Genomic DNA, 23,451 nt, shown 5'->3' with positions numbered 1-23,451 from the left:
CGAAATTTTATTACATTTGTCCAAACACAGTGACAGCTGATTTCCTAACTCTCTCTGCCCATATTTCCCAATCTTCCAAAACAATTTTTTTTTAAAGGTTGGCACCTGAGCTAACATCTGTTGCCAATCTTTTTTTCTCCTTCTCCCCAAAGCCCCCTGGTACACAGTCGTATATTCCAGTTGTAGGTCCTTCTGGCTGTGCTATATGGGAGGCCGCCTCAGCAAGGCTTGACGAGCAGTACTAGGTCTGTGCCCAGGATCCAAACCAGTGAAACCCTGGGCAGCCGAACAGAGTGTGTCACCTTAACCACTCGGTCATGGGGCCAACCCTGAAAAGACATTTTTTTAAAATAAGAAAATCCCCTTTCTCTCAAGCGAAAGGTATCCAATAGCTGGATTCTGAAATGCAACTAGATGACCTTCCTTACATGTGCGTGACAGGAAGGCTGGCTTTCCACAAAGGGAGTGCATGTCAACATAACTGGGCTCAACAGATTCACAGAGTTGGAAAGGAGAGCAGACATCCTCTACAACAAATTCAATCCCTTCATTTTAAAGAAAAGGAAAGTCAACTCAGTGGAGGACGGATGGTCTTTTCAACAAATGGTGCTGAAAGAGGACATCCATAGGCAAAAAAAAAAAAAACAAAAAAAAACCCCTCAACCTAAATCTCACACTATACACGGATCCTGAATTTAAATGTAAAATATAAAACTATAAAGGAAAGTGAAGTCCAGCAAGGGGACTTGGTTTGCCAAAGGTCACCCAGCTCCTCAGAGGTTTCCGAGTTCGCTTCCATAGATTATTATTCACCATCTTGACAAATCCCATTTGGCCCTGATAACTCCCCTACTCCATACTCCCTCATAGTACATGGTTTCCACTATATTAACCGGGTATTTGTTCATGCTCTTCTGGTTTTTCACATCTTCTTCAGGCTACTTCAACCATTCACCCATTCAACATTGACTGGGCGACTATAATGTGCCAGGCGTCGAGCAGGATTATAAAAACGTAAACACGGTTCCCACCTCAGGAGAGCCTTGGTCCAATGGGAGAGAAACTAGACTATTCATCCTCCTAACTAGATTAAAGGCTCCTCTAGAGGCAGGAACGGTACGTTTTCTTCCTTTTCACCAGCCAAGAACGCGCTGTCCTGCACCGCCCGTCCCATGCTCGGCACGCTCGAGCACATTCGGCCGATTGGCTAATCTGGAGCTTCAAGACACTCTTCCTAGGACTGTTTGGGGAACTAAAGTCCACAGAGATTAAACGGCAAATCCTGGATGAGGTGAAAGAGGAGCCGGGGTCACGGCGCGGCGACTCGCCCCACTCTCCCCGTCCCGGTCTGCGCGGGCACTGGCGCCGGCGGAGCAGCCGCACGCCCGCCGGGAACCGACGCCGCCGCCCCGCCACGCGCAGGCCAGCGCGCTCGGCACACGCCCCGCTCGGCGCCTCCTGGCCGCGGCTGCCTCCTCCTCAAGCCTGATTTCGTCTTTTCCGCCAAAATCGGAACTGAAAAGCTGCCTAGAGAGTGGGAATGCGCACGCTCCCAGGACAATTCTCTCCCCTTTGTCTTCCCGGTATCTGTGACATTTTTCACTGGCAGGCGTTGGGGGGAAATGTTACCTAGAAGGTTCTCTTAGTCTCTCTCCTCAGCCCTGGCCTACCCGCTTCTGAGAGTCCTTCGGACCTCAGCGAAATAGTTTCAAGTCAAACTTAAAGCTTCAAGTAAAAAGAAAAGAAAAGAAAAGAAATCACGTAAGACTAGAGGACTAACAATGCTCGAGCGCCCTCTCTCCCGAGACCCCGCGCCAGGTTCGCCCTCACCTCAACCGGTCGACGCCTCCCTCGGAGCGGGGCTCAACGGCCCTTCCTCTGGCTCATGAATAATCAATGAGGCCCCCCTGGGCGGGGCGAGACGCTCCTCATGAATAATTCATTACCTCCCCACGGCTTGTGCGGGCGTTCATCCTCTCTCTCTGCGCTTCATGAATATGCAAAGAAGGGGCGAGCTGGGGCTAAGAGACCCCTGGCGGGTCCCGCCCCCTCAGCGCCCGGCGGGGCAGGTGTTCTCGGTCCGCTTGCCTTCCGGCTGCCGGCGGCGCGTCTCTGCCGCCGCGTTTCCCGCCCTTCCGAGGGCTCGCCCCGTGCTCCAGGGCCTGAGGGACCCCCGCGGAGCTCGCGGCGCCGCGAAGGACGGAGAGGCGCGGGGCTAGACGAGGACCCTAACGGCCTTCAGCTCGGGGCGCCCGGCTTGCGCAGCGGGTACGTCGAGGACAGCCTGCCCGCCGAGGTGAGGCGGCGGCGGCGGGAGGCCTCGCGGGCCGGGGGGGCCGGGGTGCGAGCCCGAGGGACCTTCGGGTTAACGCGGGCGGTGGCCCGGGCCCGGGGCTCCCAGAGGGGCCTGAGGGGAGCGCGCGACCCTGTGGGGAGAGGAGGCCGCAGCCTGGAGGGCCCGAGTCAACGCGGAGGGGCCGCCGAGAGGTCCAGAGGACGGAGGGGTCAGTCCTTGAGGGCATGGCCACTTCTTCCCTGCATGAGCCCAGCTTTGTATTATTTAAACACTAGTTTGTAATTATGCAAATAAAACATGACTGTGTTTTCCTCTTACGCTGCCCCCAATCCCGGTCCCGCCCGCACAAGTCATCCCGGTGACAGCTGGGTGCGGGTCTCCTCAGATCCCTTCCCATGTGCTCAGGTACCTGTTTAGTACCCTGTGGAGCTTCTCGAAGGTTCGCGGAGTCCCTTGAGTCCCGGCCATGGGATTTCCTGAGAGTGGATGAAGCAGTGGGCCACGTGAAGCCTGTTCTTACTTTGTTTCTGCAGTAAAGGAAAAAAAGATGGGTAAAACCTGAGTTTATGGCGGAATGACTAAAACCAAAATTGGGGGCGTAATAGACCTTTAGTGCAGGTTTTCTCCACTTCAGCAGTAGTACCCTCCCCCCTAAGTTGTGCAACCTAAAATGTCTCCAGACATTGTCAGATGTCCCGTGGGGGGCAAAGTTGCCCTCGGTGGAGAGCTCCTGCTTTAATCCTATGCTTTCCAGAAGGAACTGCTCTTTAAGCTCCAGCCAGACAGATGGTCTTCTGCTCCAGCGCTTTCCAGCCTCCGCGTTTACCTGCTTCGTTCTGGCAGGACCACTAGTCCCTCTCTGCTGTCTGTCCTCGTTCTCGGCTCAGTCAACTACCACCGTCTGCCAAGAGCCTTTCCCCTCGGCCCCATGCTAATGGCAGTCCACCCAACCCCACCCTCCACACAAACACAGTTATTCTCTCTCATTCTAGAATTGATCACAGTCTGGGTTTCACTTATGTGTTAACCTGTTTTTCTTTCTCCACCACCTAGAGTGTAAGCAAGCTTCATCAGAGGCCTGGTCTGTCAGGGTCACTCCAGGATCCCTGTGCCTGGCACACAGTGATTCCTCAATAAACATTGGTAGATTGGAACAATAAATGACCCTCTCTTCCTCCTAAGAGATTTTATGGAGTTTCTCCTTCTTTCCATCCTCATTCCCTGCTGGTTTCCTTGTGACCTTTCTTTAGAACTTGAATGGATGAATGAGCGCCTGTTCTAGGAGCTGTGGGTAAAACCTTCGCTTTTTCCACTGACTTAACTCCTTGAGGGCAGAAACTGTATTATACCTGTTCATTGGAGGTATGCAAGTAGATAGTTGAATGAACTCATCAATGACTTAAGGAACAGTATTAGACAATTAAAAATTGAAAGTGCAACAGAGGGCTTTAGAAACCATCAAAGTCTAGTCCCTTACTTGACAGGTGAGCGTTTAAGTAATTTGCTGAAGGTCCCCAAGCTCGTTAAGAGACTGAGTCACAAGTACAACCCATGGTCTCACATCTCTCATTTCAAGGCTCTTTCCTATCTCCAGCCCATCTAGTTTCAGATTGCTTTTCTGTGAACCTGACTTACAACCCAAACACAAAAATCCCAAGCCAAAGCCTTGCTTCTTGTCAGCTAAAAGCTTTTGAGTTTGTATTCTTCATCTTTTGATAAAATCCAACCCTAGGGATAATGGCCTAATGAACTCAAAAGTGTTACATGATACTTAAACAATTTCCCAGCTGCTTTTGTACCTTTCAGTGATAAGAAATTGGAAATTGTCCCTGTCAAAGCAGAGTATCTTGTTTGTTTTGGAAGGAAAAAGTGTACGTTGTGGTAGAAATTGATTATTGTTTAGAAATTTCCAAATTACCAGTTAAAGTTTTGTCAAAGCTTATGTCTTATAGTAAAATAACATGTGAAGCAGATGAAAATAGAGGGGGGAGAATCTTATTTGAGATGACTTGCATTGCCTAAAATTGACCTGTCTCTCTTTAGACACTATGTTTCCTTTTACTCTGTGTACTTGAAACAGTTGTCACTCTTCATTAATCAGTCTCTAGTTGGACTCTTGTTTTTTGAGAACTAAAGACCGTTTTTCCTTCTCAGTTAAAAGAAATTCAGGGTTCCTTTTCTCTTCTTGATAATTTTATATAGGCAGCACCTGCTTAGTGGAGTCTGTCGAGTCAAACTCTCAGCTTTTAGAATTTTGCACTTTTATCTGAGGCATCTGACAGCCCGCCACATCACAGGAAGTAGAGATACCTTTTGTCTGACTGATTGAAACGTTCCCCATCAAGTTCAGTTTAACCCTGGAAATCTCCGAAAGATGGTTTACTTGGGGTTATCAAAATAGACATATTGAATATAAAATGTGTTCCCCAGAGGACATTTCTAAATGTGTCTGCCTCTTCAGTGTACACAATCATGATACCAAATACAGAGAAAAGAGATTGGGGTGGAGGGAGCAACTAAGTAGGAAGGGTGGTTTCTTTATACTATTTGCTTTCAACTCTTATTAGAACTCTTAAAATCATCATAATTCCCAGTCTTCAAAAAACTGACACCGCTATATTTATTCATTCATCTAGCTTTTTGTGTGTGTGTGTGTGCCTATCATTTATAAAGCACTCTGCTAGGCATTGCAGGGACCAGAGAGATAATGACTTGGTCCCTGAGCTGTGGAAATTTACAGTTTAGTAAGAGAGGGAACCCTGTAAACACATTACTCACATAGAAAATAGTTTGCAAATATTAATGGAGGTATAAATTATATGATGGAATGTAGAGAAGGAAGCTATGCATTCTGAACAGGGAACTGAGCCAGCTTCACAAAAGAAGTGGCATTTTATGAGGGGAGCATGTGTATATAATTTCCTTTGCTCATTCTTTGGTGATGGTTAGACTACTTCAAACCAATAAAAGCACCACCACTTTAGAACTAGGAAAGAAAAGGAGGTGTAACATCCTTATTTTCCACTCCTGGCAGCAACCTGCTTCTGAAAGCTAAATGTTGCCTTTGCAATCTCAAGTGCCTCACTCATGGTTAGGAGGAGAGCGCCAGCTGCATCATATCAAGCCCTCTCATTTCTGCGTTGGGGTGTCATTTTATCCTGGACTCCGCTGGGGCATGCAGTAGCCTGTGATTTTGGCCAGTGGTGTTTATAGATGTGTTTATGAACATGATTCTGGAGTCCTAGAATTTTAAGTATCACTGAGAAGAAAAGCAAGGCAAAATGATTTAGAGAACTGAAGTTTTGAATCAAGCCTCTGTGTGTAAATTGGCTATATTGCCTAACTTATTTAGAGTACTTTTTAGAGAGAAAGGCAAAGATAAAGGATTACCAACTTGGCTTTAGCTTCTGAACTTCATCCGTTCTTTGGCAGCCAAAGAGAGGCCAGTCAATATGAAATAAGCCCCAACTTTAAGGTCTAAACATAAGCTCCTGCTTCTGCCCATACTTTGTCAACCTACAAAATATAATTTCATACATAGGTGGGAATTTATTATGGCCTTTATGCTCACTCAGAGTTGCATATCAATTTCTGCACCCTTTGAATTGATCTTTTCTGACCGGCAGAAGAATCTCCATGTGGGTTCTGTGTTTCTGGGGAAAGCCTAGAGTTTAATGAATTGAACAGGAAATGACAGGGCTGTTAGTGACAGGCTGCTGCCTGTTTGACTGCCCCGACCAAGACATGATGTCAAGGAAGGTATTGAATCCTCAAACACTATAGAAATGTTCTATTTGGCTACTTGGTTCTGTTTTCTGCTGACTATGAAGTTGGGTGACATGTAAAATGATGTTATTCCCCTTAATGTTTATTATTTAGTAGAAAAAGTTTCAAGTGAAATAGAATTTAAACTGGCTTTCCATGATTGCTACGTGGTACATCTGCACAGAGATCTGAGATGAGGTGATGTTCAAAATTTACCACACTACTGACAGCCTATATTTTGAGGCTCTTTACTTTCTATGTATTTTGATGCTTGGAAAATGACAGTTACCAAAAAATGGTTTAGAACTCCTATGAGAGCATAGTGCAGCCTCAGCTCCAAGAGGGGCGTTTTTCCTTCCCTTAGTTTATAGTAACCTAATGATAAATGCCTAAGTAATAATGACCTCTGATTGAGAAGGTCTCTAATTTAAGATTCAGAATACTTATGATCTTAGCATGAACTGAATACAATAATACAAGACATCCGAGGCAAGCTTTTCTGACATATCTCCTCATTAAACAAACAAACAAAAACCAATTCCTTCCTGTCAAGAGAAAGGTTAAAGAACTGGAAAATGAGTAAGACATCACGAGAAAATTACCTACATAGCTTTAAAAATGGAAGGGAGAAAGAATTGCAGGAAGGCATCATTTAGAGATTTGCTATAACTTACACCTAAGACAACTATCCTAGAAAGCCTGATTTCTGTGGAAGCCATTTTCTCAAATGTGTCGGGGGCTGTGTTAACCTCAGTCACATCAGTGCACAGCGCAGAAAGATTTACTGTAGTAAGAAACATTGGGAGAATTCAAAGTATGACCTCATTAATAACCCGTGGGCATTCCCCTACCCCTTTATTTGTTGAAGAGTGCCTAAACATAGGACATGCTCAATAAATACATATTGAATGAATGCACGTATGTTGTTGGAAGAATCCCAAATATTATCCAAGCAATTAACTGGGATGTTCAAATTATGCATAATGGGGTTGATCTTTGAAAAGATGCATTACAAATTTCCTGTTTCTGTTGATTGCGTTATTTTTCCATTTATTCTAATTTGAAACCATTGTCTTTTTATGTTAACTTTTTATTCAAGTATAGTGTACATACGAAAAACCATTCTCTTTTTAAAATGTACCTTTTATTTACATATACATAAAATTCACCAATTTAAAATGTACAAATGGATGTGAAATGATATCTCATTGTAGTCTTCATTTTTATTTCCCTAATGACTAATGAAGGTGAGCATTTTTTCATGTGCCTGTTGGTCATTTGTGTATCTTCTTTGGAAAAATGTCTATTCTAATCCTATGCCCATTTTAAGTTTGATTATTTGTCTTTTTATTTTATTTATTTGTTTATTTTTTTTGAGGATGATTAGCCCTGAGCTAACTACTGCCAATCCTCCTCTTTTCGCTGAGGAAGACTGGCCCTGAGCTAACATCCTTGCCCATCTTCCTCTACTTTATATGTGGGACGCCTACCACAGCATGGCGTGCCAAGTGGTGCCGTGTCCACACCCGGGATCCAAACCAGTGAACCCCGGGCCACAGAAGCAGAACGAGTGCACTTAACTGCTGCGCCACTGGACTGGCCCCTTGTCTTTTTATTTTAGAGTTGTAAATGTTATATATTCTGGATACAAGTCCCTGATCAGATATATGATTTTTAAATATTTACTCCCATTCTCTGGGTTGTCTTCACTTTCTTGATGGTGTCCTTCAAAGCACAAAAGGTTTTAATTTTGATGAAATCCAATTTTTTCTTTTGTTGCTTATGCTTTTGGTGTCGTATCTAAGAAACCGTAGCCAAAACAAAGTCACAAAGATTTATGCCTGTTTTTTACTAGGAATTCTATACTTAACATTTAGGTCTTCAGTCCATTTTGAGTTAATTTTCATATACAGTGTGAGGTAGGGATCCAACTGCCTTCTTTTACATGTGAATATCCAATTATGCAAGCACAATTTGTTGAAAAGACTATTCTTTCCCCATTGAATTGTCTGTCACCTTTGTAAAAAATCCGTTGACCGTAACTCTGAGAGTTTATTTCTGTACTCATATTTCTATTCCATTGACGTATATATCTGCTCTTTTGCCAATACCACATTATCCTGATTACTATAGCCTTGTAGTAAGTTTTTAAATCAGAGATGTGTGAGTCTTCCAACTTCGTTCTTTTTCAGGATTGTTTTGGCTATTCTGGGTTCCTTGCATTTCCATATGAATTTTACGATCAGCTTGTCAATTCCTGCAAAAAAGGAAACTGGAATTTTGATAGGAATTACATTGAATCTGTAGATCAATTTGGGGAGTATTGCCATCTTAATAATATTAAAATTTTTGATTCATGAGCATGAATATCTTTCCACTTATTTAGATCCTCTTTAATTTCTTTCAGTGCTGTTTGTAGTTTTCAGTGTACAAGGCTTGCACTTCTTTAGTTAAATTTATTCCTAAGATTTTTATTCTTTTTGAAGCTTGTATTAGTTTGCTTGGGCTGCCATTACAGAAAAACCACAGACTGAGGGGCTTAACCAACAGAAATTTATTTTTCCACAGTTTTATAGACCGGAAGTCCAAGATCAAGGTGCTAGCAGCGTTGGTTTCTGGTGAGGCCTCTCTTCTTGGCTGCAGATGGCTACCTTCTCCCTGTGTCTTCACATGGCCTTTCCTCTGCACGTGTGTGGAGAGAGAGAGAGCTCGATCTCTGGTGTCTCTTCTTCTTGTAAATACACCAGGACTATCAGATTAGAGCCTCACCTATATGACTTCATTTAACCTTAATTACTTCTTTAAAGGCCCTTTGTGCAAATATAGTCACATTGGGGGTTAAGGCTTCAATATATGAATTTTGGGGGACATAATTCATTCCATAACAATGCTAATGGAAATGGAATTGTTTTCTTAATTTCATTTTCAGATTGTTCATTGCTAGTTTATAGAAATATAATTAGTTTTAATTTTTGATCTTGTATCCTGCAAAGTTGCTTACCTGGCTTATTAATTCTAAGATTTTTTTGGTGGATTTTCTGTACACAGGATTATGTCATCTGCAAATAGAGATAACTTTACTTATTCCTTTCTAATCTGGGTAGCTTTTATTTCTATTTCTTGCCTAATTGCCTGACTACAACCTCCAATACAGTGTTGAATAGAACTGGCAAGAACAGACATCTTTGTCTTGTTCCTGATCTTAGGGGAAAGCATCCAGTCTTTCACCATCAAGTATCATGTTCACTGGAGTTTTTCATAGATGCCCTTTATCAGGTTAATAAAATTTGCTTCTGTTCCTAGTTTGTTGAGTGTTTATATTGTGAAAGGGTTTTGGATTTTGTCAAATGTTTTGTCTATATATAGAGAGACGATCATGTGGTTTTTGACCTTTATTATTTTAATATGATGTATTAAATTGATTGATTTTCATATATTGAACCAACCTTGCAATCCTGGGATAAATTCCATTTGGTCATGGTGCATAGTCCTTTTTATATGTATCTAGATTCAGTTGGCTAGTTTGTTTTGAGGATTTTTGCATCTATATTTATAAGGAATACTGATCCATAGTTTCTTGTGATTTTTTAAAAATCTGGTTTTGGTATCAGGGTAACACTGGCCTCAGAGAATGAGTTGGGAAATGTTCTCTCCCCTTTTATTTTGTTGTAACAGTTTGTGAATTCTTATATGTTTGGTAGAATTCTCCAGTGAAGCCATCTGGCTCTGGGCTTTTCTTTGTAGGTTTTTTTTTTTTTATTACCAATTCAGTCTTTTTGCTTGTTATGGGCCTATTCAGATTTTCTTTTTCTTCTTGAGTCTGTTTCAGTAGTTTGTGTCTTTATAGGAATTTGTCCATTTCATCTAGGTTACCTGATTTTTTTGGCATATATTTGTTCATAAAATTCCCTTATAATTCTTTTTATTTCTGTAATGTTGATAATAATGTCCTTCTTTCATTCCTGATTTTAGTCATTTGAATCTTCTGTCTTTTTCTCTTGATCTTTCCAGCTAATGGGTTGTCAATTTTGTCTCTTTTCTAAGAACAAACTTTTGATTTCATTGATTTTTCTATTGCTTTTCTGTTCTCTACATCATTTATTTCTGTTCTAATTTGTATTATTTCTTTCCTTCTGCTTACTTTAGGTTTAGTTTGCACTTCTTTTTCTAGTTTCTTGAGATGTAAAGTTAGGTAATTGATTTGAGTTCCTTCTTTTTAATATACCATTTACAGCTATAAATTTCCCTCAAGTTTTAGCTGCATTACATAAACTTTGGTACATCATGTTCTTGTTTTCATTTATCTCAAAGTATTTCCTAATTCCCCTTGTGATTTCTTCTTTGACCTATTGGTTATTTTGGAGTGTGTTGTAGTGATTTCCACATATTTGTGAATTTCCCACATTTTCTTCTGTTATTTCTTTTTTCATTCCCTTGTGGTCAGAGAACATACTTTGTACAATTTCAGTCCTTTTAAAGTTATTAACACTGTGTTATGACCTAACATATGGTCTATTCTGGAGAATGTTCCATGTGCAGTTGAGAAGAATGTATTTTATGCTGTTTTGAGTAGAGTGTTCTATAGATGTCTCTCGATTCTAGTTAGTTCCTAGTGGGTTCAAGTCTTCTATTTCCCTGTTGATCTTCGGTCTAGTTTTTCTATCCATTATTGAAAGTGAGGTATTGATGTCTCCAACTATTACTGTTGACTTGTTTATTTCTCCCTTCATTTCTATCATTTTTTGCTACATGTATTTGGATGCTCTGTTGTTAGATATATATTTATAATTGTATATATTATTAATAATTGACCTTTTGTCATTATTAAATGTCATTCCTAGTCTCTAGTAACAATTTTTGTTTTAAATTGTATTTGGTCTGATATAAGCATAGCCACTCTCTCTCTTTTTTTTTTTAATTGTTTCCATGGTCTATCTTTTCCCATCCTTTTACCTTCAATCTATTTGTGTCTTTGATTCTGAAGATTTGTTATGTCTATAAAAGACAGAATATAGTTGGACCATGTTGTTTTTATCCATTCAAAAGGCCAATCCCTGTCTTTTTCTTGGAGTGTTTAATCCATTTGCATGTACATTTAATGTAACTACTGACAAGGTAAGATTTATGTCTACCATTTTGCTATTTGTTTTCTGTATGTCTTACATCTTTTTATTCTTCTATTCTTCCATTACTGTGTTCTTTTGTAGACATTTTCTAGTACTATTTTAATTCTCTTGTATTTCTTTGACTATATTTTTAAAGTTATTTTCTTAGTGGTTTCCTGGGGTTTATAATTAAAAGCTTAATTTATAGCAATCTGGTTAAGATTAATACAACTTTATTTCAATAGTATATAAAAACTTTGCTTCTATGTACCTTCATTTCTTTCCTCTCTCTTTATGCTATTATTATCATACATGTACATCTTTTAAGCCCTCATTGCAAGTCCTCAACACAGCTTTACAATTATTGCTTTATGCAGTTGTCTTTTAAATCAGATAGGAGAAAGAAGTTACAAATAAAAAATACATTTATGTTGTCTTTATATTTATGTATGTAGTTACTTTACTAAAGTATTCCTATTTCTTCATATGAATTCAAGTTACTTTAGTATTCCTTGTAGAGCTGGTCTGCTAGTGACCAATTCTCTCAGGTTTTATCTGGAAATGTCTTAATTTCTCCTTTGTTTTTGAAAGATAATTCTTCTGGATATACAATTCTTAGGTTGACGTTTTTCTTTCAGACCCTTGACTATGCCATCCCACTGCCTTCTAGTCCACATGGTTTCTGATTATAAATCATCTGTTAATCTTATTGAGGATCACTTGTATGTGATGAATTGCTTCTCTCATTACTTTCAAGATTCTTTTTGTCTTTGACTATCAGTAGTTTCATTATGAAGTGTCTAAGTGTAGATCTCTTTGATTTTATCCTATTTGAAGTTTTTTGAGCTTCTTGGATATGTAGATTAATGTTTGTCATTAAATTTGGGAAGTTTTCAGCCATTATTTCTTTGAATATTCTTTTTTCTCTTTCTTCTCTCTTTCTGGGACTCCCATTATGCATATATTGGTACGTTTGAAGGTATGCCACAGGCCTCTGAGGCTCTCTGCATTTTTTTTGGTGGTCAGACTGGATAACCTCAAGTGACCTATTTTCATATTCTCTCTTTCTTCTATCAACTCAAATCTATTGTTGAGCCCTATAGTGACCTTTTCATTTCAGCTATTTTACTTTTTAACTCCAGAGTGTCTATTTGGTTCTTTTAAAATAATTTTTATCTCTTCTTTGATATTCTCCATTTGGTAAGACATCATTCTTATACTTTTCTTTAGTTCTTTAGTCCATGGTTTTCTTTAGTTCTTTGAACATGGTTTCCTTTAGTTCTTTTAGTTCTTATGAGCTGATTCAAAGTCTTTGTCTACCAAGTACAATGTCTGGGCTTCCTCAGGGACATTTTCTTTTGACTGCTTTTGTGTGTGTGTCATACTTTGTTTTTTTTTTTTTTTTTTGCATGTCTTGTAATTTTTGTTGAAAAGTGGACATTTTAAATAATATAACATGCACCTCAGGAAATCAGATTCCCTCCTCTCCAGACCTCGTTGTTGCTATTTGTTTAATGACTTTCCTGAACTAATTCTGTAAAATCTGTAATCTTTCTTAGGTGTGGCTATGGAATTCTCTACTTGAAAACTATCCTCTTTTATTCTTCCCTTTCCTTTTATCCCACATTCAATCACTTGCTGAAATCTATCAGTTTTTTGGGTTTTTTTGAGGAAGATCAGCCCTGAGCTAACATTTGCTGCCAATCCTCCTCTTTTTGCTGAGAAAGTCTGTCCCTGACCTAACCTCCATGCCCATCTTCCTCCACTTTATGTGTGGGACGCCTACCACAGCATGGCTTGCCAAGCAGTGCCATGTCCACACCCGGGATCCAAACCGGTCAACCCTGGGCCACCAAAGCAGAACGTGCACGCTTAACTGCTGTGCCACTGGGCCAGCCCTATCAGTTTTAATTATATAATTTTTCTTATACTATTCCCTCATTTCATTCTCATGGCACCACTGTACCTCAGGTCTCCCTCTTTCTGATTTAAACTGTATACTAATACTGGTTTTCTTTAAAAATGTGGTTTAATCATTTTCTTCTCCCTAACCAAGTAAAATTTTTCAAAAAATGCAAAGATGATTAGGTTAGAGGAGACACACTCATATTTGCAAACTGGGAAGAATCTTGTGGCAAAGGAGTGACTGCAGATAACATAGTGTAGGGGAGTGACTCATGGCATAAAGTCCTAGAGGAAGGGGAGGGAATTGGACCAGTTACACCTGCCTTGGAAACAAGGAGGGATCCTTTAACCTCTGAGACAGGATTGAAGGTACGAAGTATGTATAGATATACTATAGATGTTAGAGCCAGCCCTGGTGGTTTAGTGGTTAAGGTTCAGTGCTCTCATTGCCATGGCCTGGATTTGTTTCCCAGTCAGAGAACCACACCACCCATCTGTCGGTTGTCATACTGTGGCAGCTGCATGTTGCTGTGATGTTGAAAGCTATGCCACTGGTATTTCAAATACCAGCAGGGTCATCCATGGTAGATGGGTTTCAGCAGAGCTTCCAGACTAAGACAGGCAAGGAAGAAGGACCTAAACACCCACTTCCAAAACATTGGCCATGATAACCCTATGTATTGTAGCAGAGCCTTGTCTGATATAGCACTGAAAGGTGAGAGGATGGTGCAAGAAGACTGGACAGGGTTCTCCTCTGCTGTATACAGAGTTGCTAGGAGTAGGAATTGACTCTATGGCACTAACAAACAAACAGACAAAATAGATGTTAGAGAGCAGGTAAGAGAGAGCATGAAGCTTTTCTTTCCCTTTTTCAGGGTATCTTCTCAGAGTGACAGGGTTAAGTATGATCCAGGAGTCTTAGAGAAAGTAAAGTTTTAAAGCAATCACAGATGAGAAATGAAAAAGATTTCTAACTTGGGAAATATAAAAGGATTGTAAGAACCTACTTGTATGAAACATTCTGGGTAACTGTGTCACTGTGTCCTTAGAGTTCTTATTGACATTGGTCTTTATTGAAGAAAGTCACTTGTATCCTATTTGAAGATGTCTGCATAAGGTTCATCCTTGTGGAGTAGGTGTATTTGTGATATATTTTTTACAAACCTTTATTTTGCTATCATGTGCCAGACAGATGGGACAATGATAATCATGTTTTAAGCATACTTTTCCATATATCTTCTCAGATAATCAGTATAATCACATTCAGAGATGGACAAGGCACAAAATTCTTTTGTCTTTTCACAAATGAGGAAAGACCTTAAAATTTGTGGACCTGCCCAAGCTACTTACATAGGGGATGCAAAACCAGAAGTTAATCAGGTTTTATAATCTAGGTATAATGCTCTAAGTTTTGCTCTTTATAACATAAACATTAGCAATTGTATTAAGGAAACAGGCCTTGTGGGTCAAAAATTCTGTTTTCAAACTGCAACACTTGACATTGAGCGTTGAGCAGTAGCCACAAATAGGGTAAGAGAGAGTGCTCATGAAGCCAGCAAAGAGGCAAAGAATAGTGATATTTCCAGCCTTCCAATTTGTAAGGTCCCATTTAATATATTATTTCATTTGATCTTACAACAGTCTTATGAGGAAATTACAATTACCCCATTTTTAAACCGTTTAGGAAATGGAATTGCTTAGAGCTTAAAATATGTATCTAAGGTCACACAACTGGTAAGTGGTAAAGTCAGAGAATCAAACCCATGTCAATTTATTACAAATTTCATATTCTTTTCACTAAAGTTGATCATTCTTGAAATCATTTGCCAGATTATTAACCATTTTCATTTATCTCAAGATGTTTTCTAATTTCCCTTGTGATTTTTTTTGACCCATTGGTTGGTCAGGTGTCTTGTTTAATTTCCATATATTTGTGAATTTTCCAGTTTTCCTTTTGCTATTGATTTCTAGTTTCAATCCATTGTGGTCAGAAAAGATACTTGGTAGGATTTCAATCTTAAATTTCCTAAGACTTTTTTTGTGATCTATCCTGGAGAATGTCCCATATCCTCTTGAGAAGGTATATTCTGCTGTTGTTGGGTGGAGTGTGCTGTATGTCCGTTAAGTCCAATTGGTCTGTAGTGTTGTTCAAGTCTGTTTCCTTATTGATCTCCTATTTGGTTGTTCCATCCATTATTGAAAGTGGGATATTGAAATCTCCTACTATTATTGTGTTACTATTTCTCTATTCAATTCTGTCAATGTTTGCTTCATATATTTGAGTGCTCTGTTGTTAGGTGCATATATATTTATAATTGTTATGTCTTCCTAATGAGTTGCCCTTTTATCATTATATAATTTCCTTCTTTTTCTCATGTAACAGTTTTTGACTTAAAGTCTATTTTGTCTTTTATAAGTATGGCCACCCCTGCCCTCTTTTGGTTACCATTTGCATGAAATATATTTTTCCACCCCTTCACTTTCAGCCTATGTGTGTCTTTAATAGCTAAAATGAGTCTCTTGTGGACAGCATATAGTTGGATCTTGTTGTGTGTTTTTTTCAGTCTGTTCAGCCACTCTGTGTCTTTTTGATTGGGGAGTTTGATCGATTTACATTTAAAGTAATTACTAATAGGGAAGAATTTACTATTGCCACTTTCTCAATTGTTTTCTGTATGTCTTGTAATTATTTTGTCCCTTTTTTCTTCTCTTGCTGTCTTCCTTTGTGTTTCATTGATTTTTTTTTTATGTAGTGATATGTTTTGATTCCTTTCTCATCTTCCGTGTTTCTTCTATATGTATTTTCTTTGTGGTTACCCTGGGGATTACATAAAACATCTTATAGTTATAACAATCTATTTTAAACTGATAACAACTTAACTGCAGTCATGTACAAAAACTCTACTTCTTTACATCTCCCTCCCCACTTTATGTTATTGATGTCATAGATTACCTCTTTTTCTACTTTGTATCCATTAACATAGTTTTATAGTTATAGTTGTATTTTATGCTTTTATCTTTTATTATATACCAGAATTAGAAGTGATTTACATACTACCATTATAGTATTACAGGATTCTGTATTTGTCTATATATCTACTTTTACCAGAGAGCTTTACATTTTCATATGCTTTCATATTGTGGTCTAGCATCCTTTTGTTTTAACTTGAAGGACTCTTTTACGTATATCTTATAAGGTAGGTCTAGTGGTGATGAATTCCCTCAGCTTTTATTTATCCAGGAAGATAATTATTTCTCTTTCATTTTTGAAGAAGAGTTTTGCCAGATATAGTATTCTTTCTTGACACTTGTTTTCTTTCAGTACTTTCAATATATCTTTTCACACCCTTCTGACCTGCAAGGTTTCTGCTGAGAAATCTGCTGATACTCTTAGGGGACATGTCAAGTTGCTTTCCTCAGATTCTCCCCTTGTTTTTGACTTTTGACAGTTTGATTATAATATTTCTTTGTGAGATCCTCTTTGGGTTAATCTTTGTTGGTGTCCTTCGAGCTTCTTGAATTTAGATGTTCATTTCCTTCCTCAGATTAGGAAGTTTCCAGCCCTTATTTCTTCAATTAAGCTCTCTGCCCCTTTCTCTCTTTCTGAGACTCCCATAATACATGTATTAGCCCACTTATTGGTGTTCCATAAGTTCCTTAGGCTTTCTTCACATTTTTTTCTTCATTCTTCTTTAACTGTTTTCTGTTCTTCTTACTCAATAATTTCAAATGATCTATCTTCAACTTTGCTGATTCTTTCTTCTGCTTGATCAGGTCTACTGTTGAACTCCTCTAGTGAATGTTTCACTTTGGTTATTGTATTCCTTAGCTCCAGAATTTCTGTTTGGTTCTTTTTTATAGTTCCTGTCTCTTTGTTGACATTCTTATTTTGTTCATACATCATTTTCCTGATTTCATTTAGTTGTCTGTCTGTGTTCTGTTGTAGTTCATTGAGATCCTTTAAGGCAAATATTTTGAATTCTTTGTCAGGTAATTCATAGATCTCCATTTCTTTACGGTTGGTTTCTGGAGATTTATTTTGTTCCTTTGGTTGGGCCACATTTCCCTATTTTTTCTTATTCTTTTTTTTTTTTGCTGGGATTTGGCCATTTGAAAAAACAACCTCTTCTCCTAGTCTTTATGGACTGGCTTCATACAGGGGAATACCTTCACCAATCAGCCCAGGTAGAGATTCTGGGAGCTTCTCAAACCTTTTCTGGGGATGCATCTTCTCTAAGTTTGTGCATGTAATTTCCCAATTAGAGAGGTTTGCTGGTTTCGTTTTTCAGGAGCTTATAATTTCTTGCTCCCTCTCATGTCTGTCTGTGGTACTAAAGGTTCTCTGGTCCTGCAACAAGCCACTAATTCTTCTTTGTTCTCAGTGGTCTCCAGGCACCCAAAGAACGTCAGCAATCCAAGTCAGGCAAGACAGAAACTAGTCCCTTGGCTAGCCCCTCAAAAGCCAGAACATTGGGCATATGTTCCACTCATCTCTTTTCCTCCCAAGGGAGAATGTGCAAGTTGGGCATTTTCTCCTACTCATGTCAAGCTCTGCTGCCTTGGAGTAAGGGCTATCATGGGTGAAATGCAATGACTTTTTTTTACTCATTTCAATGCAGCTCTTCTTAGCTTTGTGTTTGTTTGGGTTACTGTGACTTCTTACCTGGTTTCTAGAGTCCTAATAAAGGCTTTTTGGACCAAAATTGTTGTTAAGTCAGTGTCTCTGTGGGGGGATGAGATCTGGGGCTTCCTATTCCGCCATCTTGCTGACATCACTCCAGATACTTAACCTTCTTGAGTTATGGGATCTTTGATAATCTGTTGAAAGCTGTGTTTTTCTCCTGAACTATGCCCTATGTGACTTTTCCTTTTTTGATTCTAATCTGTATCATTTTACTGTAATAAACCACTACCATGAGTATAACACCTTTTCCCAAGTCCTACGAGTCTTTCTAGTGGATTATTGAAACAGAGTGGTCTTGGGGACCATTCATGTTGAGCTAGCCAATCTACCATACCCACAGCCACAATTAGGCCACAAGTCTGTCAGCACTGACCATGAGTTCATTTCAGCAAACATTTAAGGAATGCCTATCATTTTCTAAGTGCTAGGAAAATACAAAAACTGAGAGGTAAATAAGATCATACCTTTGGCTATATAACCTTAGCATAGTCCTCTCCAGTCTTCAAAATTTAAGTAGTAGAAATCATGTACATAGGAGATATTCTTTTCTTTCTTATTGCCTTCCAATTTATCTCACCCAACACATCATTCTGTCTTATTCTTCTGCATTCTATATCAGGCCATGCTTAAAGAGAATACTTTATGTTTACAAAGTAATAACTTTTTTGTGTTTTGTTTTAATTTTTGAAATTATTTTTAAAAGTCAGGTGTATTGAAATATAATTTATGTACAATAAAATTCACTCTTTATAAGTATGCAGTTCTGTAAATTTTGACAAATGTTTACAACTACCTCAAGATAAAAACGTTTCCGGGGTCAGCCCGGTGGCACAGTGGTTAAGTTTGCCTGTTCTGCTTCTTGGTGGCCCAGGGTTTGCCAGTTCAGATCCCAGGTGTGGACATGGCACCGCTTGGCACACCATGCTGTGGTAGGCATCCCACATAGAAAGTAGAGGAAGATGGGCATGGATGTTAGCTCAGGGCCAGGCTTCCTCAGCAAAAAAAAGAGGAGGACTGGCAGTAGTTAGCTCAGGGCTAATCTTCCTCAAAACAAAAATGAAAACAAAAACAAAACATTTCCATCACCTTGAAAAGTTCCCACAGGCTCCTATATGGTCAAGTACCCTCTCCTCACCCTGCCCATCCTGAGTCCCTGGCAACCACTGATCTGTTTTCCATCCCTATAATTTTGCCATTTCCAGAATGTCATATAAGTGGAATCGTATGGCGTGTATTCTTTTGTCTGCCTGTTTTTTTTTTTTTTTTTACCTATCACAGTGCTTTTGTGATTAATCTGTGTTGTTGCATGTATCAGTAATTTGTTCCTTTTTACTACCTACTAATATTCCATTGTATGGATATACCAGAATTTGTTTATCCATTCATGAATTGTTGGACATTTGGATTTTTCCAGTTTGAACCTATTATGAATTAAGCTTCTATGAATATTCAGATGCAGGCATTTGTGTGGACATATTTTTCATTTCTATTGGGTAAATACCTAAAAGCAGGATTGCTGTGTCGTATGGTAAGAGTATGTTTATAAGAAATTACCTAATGTTTCTCCAAATGGCTTTGCCATTTTGCATTTCCACCAGCAAAGTATGAGATTTCTAGTTGTTGCTCATCCTCACCACCACTTAGTATTGTCAATCTTTTCTAATTTTAGCCAGTTACTAGGTATGTAGTGGTACTTCATTGTGATTTTAATTTATATTTTCCTAATGCCTAATAATTCTGGGCATCTTTTCTTATGCTTATTTGCCATTTTTATATCTTCTTTGGTGAAGTATATGTCCAAATCTTTTATCCATTTTTTTTCATTGGGCTGTTTATCTTCTTATTATGAAATTTTTTAAGAGTTGTTTATATGTTCTGGATAAGTTGTTTATCCTAAATGTGTTTTGCAACTATTGTTTTCCAGTCCGTGGATTGTCTTTTCATTTTTCTGAAAGAGTCTTCTGACAAACAGTTTCTAATGTGTAAGTAATTCAAATTATCATTGTTTTTAATGGTTAGTGTTTTTGTCTCCTAAGAAGACTTTGCCTAACCTAGGGTCTGGAATCTTTTTTCTTATTTTCTTCTAGACATTCTAGTTTTAGCACTTACATTTTGATCAGTGATCCACATTGAGTTACTTTTTGTTTATGATGCAAGGTAAAGGTTGAGGTTCAACTTCTGCTTATGGATAACCTATTGTTCTGGCACCATTTATTTTAAAAGACTTTCCTTTCCCGCATTGAATTATGTTGGCACCACTGTAGAAAGTAATTAATCCTACATATGTGAGCCTCCTTGTCCAGTTCTTTAGGTCTATATGTCTATCTATATGATTTTTCTGGTCTTGATTACCATAGTTTTATGGTAAGTCTTGACATTAGGTAGTGTAGGCCTTCCACTTTCATCATTCTTCTTCAAATTGTTTTGGCTATTCTAGGTTCTGTGGTTTTCCATATTAATTTTAGAATCAACATGTCAGTTTCTACAGAATTGCCTGCTGAGATTTTGATTGGGTTTGCATTGAATGTCTATATCAGTTGGGGAAAACTATCATCTTAACAATATTGAGTCTTCTAATCTTTGAACATGGAATGTATCTCCATGTATTTAGGTCTTTATTAATTTCTCTCAGCAATGTTTTGTAATTTTTCAGTGTTTTGTAAGTTTTTAGTGTACAGGTCTTATGCATATTTTGTTAAGTTAATCTCTAAGTACTTCATGTTTGTTGATGCTGCTGTAAATTTCTTTTATTTCATATTTTAAAATTTATTTTATTTTATTTTATTTTTTGAGGAAGATTAGCCCTGAGCTAACTACTGCCAATCCTCCTCTTTTTGCTGAGGAAGACTGGCCCTGAGCTAACATCCATGCCCATCTTCCTCTACTTTATATGTGGGATGCTTACCACAGCATGGTGTGCCAAGTGGTGCCGTGTCTGCACCCAGGGTCTGAACCGGCGAACCCCGGGCCGCTGAAGTGGAACGTACGCACTTAACCGCTGTGCCACTGGGCTGGCCCCTTTATTTCAATTTTTAATTATTCATTGCTGATATAGAGAAATATAACAGATTTTGCATATTTTTTATACTTTGTATATTTCTGTTTATGTTTCAATGAACCTGATACAACTGGATTCTCACTAAGTACCCTGAGATTATCAGAAGGTTACATGTTTCTTTCTGATTCATTAGGTTTTGTTTTCCTTTGATTTCATATTCTTTAGAAATATATATGCCTGCCTCATTTATTTTAACAGATGCAAAAACATTCATATAATGATTAATATTAGATGAGTACAACCTTATGGTATAGGTACCATTATTGTCCTAACTTGCAGATGAGGAAACAGAGACATGGAAAAATTATTTGCCAAGGTCTCACAGCTAATAAATGGCAAAACTGAGATTGGATCCTGGCCTTCTGGATTTTGAGCCTATGCTTTAAATCAGCAACTTTCAAACTCCTTTGTCTCAGGACCCCTTTATATTCTGAAAAAAAAAATGACTGAGCTAAAATGTAAAGGACCTAGAATATCCAAGTAATCTTGATGAAGAAAAGAGCTTTTTAAGTTAAAATTACTGATTCTCAAACAAAGTTGGAGGACTTAACCAGAATATTTCAAGATTTACTATAAAGCTATAAAGTAAGTAACAGTACTTTGGGAGCAAGGATAGACAAGTATACCGCTGGAACGGAATAAAGAGTCCATAAACCCACAGATGTATGCCTTCCTGACTTCCATCAAAGGTGCCACTGTACATAGGGGAATGATGTTGGAACAACTGGATGTGTATGGAGAAAAATGAAGCCTGACCCTTAACTCAAACTATATACAAAAATTTGTTTTTAGGTATATCACAGAACTAAATTCAAAAGGTAAAACAATCAAACTTCCACATAAAAGCATAGGAGAATATTTCCTGATATTGGAATAGGTAAAGATTTCTCAGATCACAAAATGCACTAAACCAAAAAAGAAAATTTGATAAATTGGATTTAATTAAAGTTAAGAAAGTCTGATCATCAAAAGACATCATTAAAAAAGTAAAATAAGCAAGCTATAGACTGATAAAGAACTCATATGCAGAATATACAAAGAACTCCTACAAATCAGTAAGCAAAGACATTCAGTTTTAAAATGAGCAAAAGACTTGAGCAAGCATTTCATGAAAGAGGATATTCAAATGACCAGTAAACATATTAAAATGTATTGAGAATAATATCAAAGAAATATAAATTAAAACCACAACACATTCAGCAGAATAGCTAAAAATAATTTAAACTGTCATTAGCAAGTGTTGCTGAGGATGTGGAGTAACTGGAACTCTCATACATTATTATTTGGCAGTTTCTTGTAAAGCCAAACATATACCTACTGCAGGACCCAACAGTTCCACATCCAGGCATATGCTCAAGTTCATGTGTCTACCAAAAGACTTGTACAAGAATGATCATAGCAGCTTTATCCATAATAGCCAAAAACTGGACAAAATCCAAATATCTGTCAACAGGAAAATGAAACAATATGTGATAGAGTCATACAATGGAATACTGCCGGCAGTAATAAAAGTGAATAGACTACTAATGCACAGAACAACATGGGTGAATCTCAAAAACACTTTGCTGAGAGAAAAAAAGCCAGGTACAAAAGAATACACGCTATATAATTCCATTCATATGAAGTTCAAGTACGGGCAAAACTAATCTATGATGATAGAAATCAGAATAATGGTTACCTCTGGTAGGTTGAGTATTGATCAGATGTGGCATGAGTCCTTCCAGGGTAATGGAAATGACCTACAGCTTGAACTGGGTGGAGATTACATGGTGTGTACATATGTAAAAATTAATTGAGCTGTGTGTTTCAGATTTGTGCACTTTACTGGATGTAAATTATACCTCAGTAAAAAAGTTTTTAAATAAAAAAGATTACTGAGGATTCCCAAAGAGTCTTTGTTTGTGTGAGCTCTGTCAAATTTTACCATATTAAAAATTGAAATGGGGAAATTTAAAATATTTTTATTAACTTAACAATAAACTTATTACACATTAACACAAATAATATCTTTATAAAAATAACTATTTTCTAAAACAAAAGAGGAATGGTGTTGTTTTACATGTTTGCAAATTTCTTTAATGTCTGACTTAAAAAAGACAGCTGGATTCACAAACCTGCTTTTGCATTTAATTTGTTAAAATGTCACATCATTTAGCCTTTAGAAACTCTACTGTACACTTGTAAGAGAAAGCAAGTGAAAAAACAAATAAGAGCTTGTAAAAATAATTTTGACCTCCCAATCATCTGAGAGTTTCAGAGCCCCTAGAGTGCCCCAGCACTACGTGTCAGGGACCCCTGCCCAGACCCGCACCTATGCTGCCTCTTTAGCATGTGGCTAGAAGAGAAATAAAATACCCACGTGTAGAATGGAGTTCATGTTAGCTACTACTTATTATTCAACTTCCCTAGTATCTTTCTCATTTTCTGCAGTTCTATCCCTGCCTCCTCTGCATTTTCTAGGTTCAACAGCTTTGGAGATGAGGATATCTTTTCCTCTTGGCCCTGGCCCTCTATGGTGGAGGCCATATTCCAGCAGGCAGATGAAAGCAGCAGGACACGCAAGCATGGCAGGGGCTGAGCTCCGTTTCAAGGTGACCTTGATTGCTCTTCACCTTGTTGGCATAGTTATGATCATAAT

General features: G+C 38.4%; 2 protein-coding genes across 12 annotated transcripts in view; one reads left to right on the top strand and one right to left on the bottom strand.

The window, feature by feature from the left end:
• Positions 1-1,961, bottom strand: part of HORMAD2 (HORMA domain containing 2) — a 74,843-nt gene extending 72,882 nt beyond the window's left edge. For 5 of the 7 annotated variants that reach the window (XR_006531440.2, XM_014834958.3, XM_070516360.1 and 2 more), the window contains exon 1: positions 1,831-1,879. The gene's annotated coding sequence lies outside the window, so the exon portion shown is untranslated. Of the gene's footprint in view, positions 1-1,830 lie in introns of all 7 variants that reach the window. The other 2 variants (XM_070516363.1, XM_070516364.1) reach the window with 1 other exon arrangement.
• LOC106827226 (collagen alpha-2(I) chain-like) overlaps positions 1,836-23,451 on the top strand; it is a 70,620-nt gene continuing 49,004 nt past the window's right edge. For 3 of the 5 annotated variants that reach the window (XM_070516366.1, XM_070516365.1, XM_070516367.1), the window contains exon 1: positions 1,836-2,296. In XM_070516366.1, coding sequence (XP_070372467.1) covers positions 1,931-2,296 — 366 coding nt within the window. In that variant the 5' untranslated portion in view covers positions 1,836-1,930. Of the gene's footprint in view, positions 2,297-19,679; positions 19,738-23,451 lie in introns of all 5 variants that reach the window. The other 2 variants (XM_070516368.1, XM_070516369.1) reach the window with 2 other exon arrangements.

The sequence above is a fragment of the Equus asinus genome, chromosome 8, assembly GCF_041296235.1.
Source record: "Equus asinus isolate D_3611 breed Donkey chromosome 8, EquAss-T2T_v2, whole genome shotgun sequence".
Classification (NCBI taxonomy): Eukaryota; Metazoa; Chordata; class Mammalia; order Perissodactyla; family Equidae; genus Equus; species Equus asinus.
The sequence above is the reverse complement of the archived record's forward strand: the minus strand, read 5'-3'. Positions and strand labels throughout refer to the sequence as shown.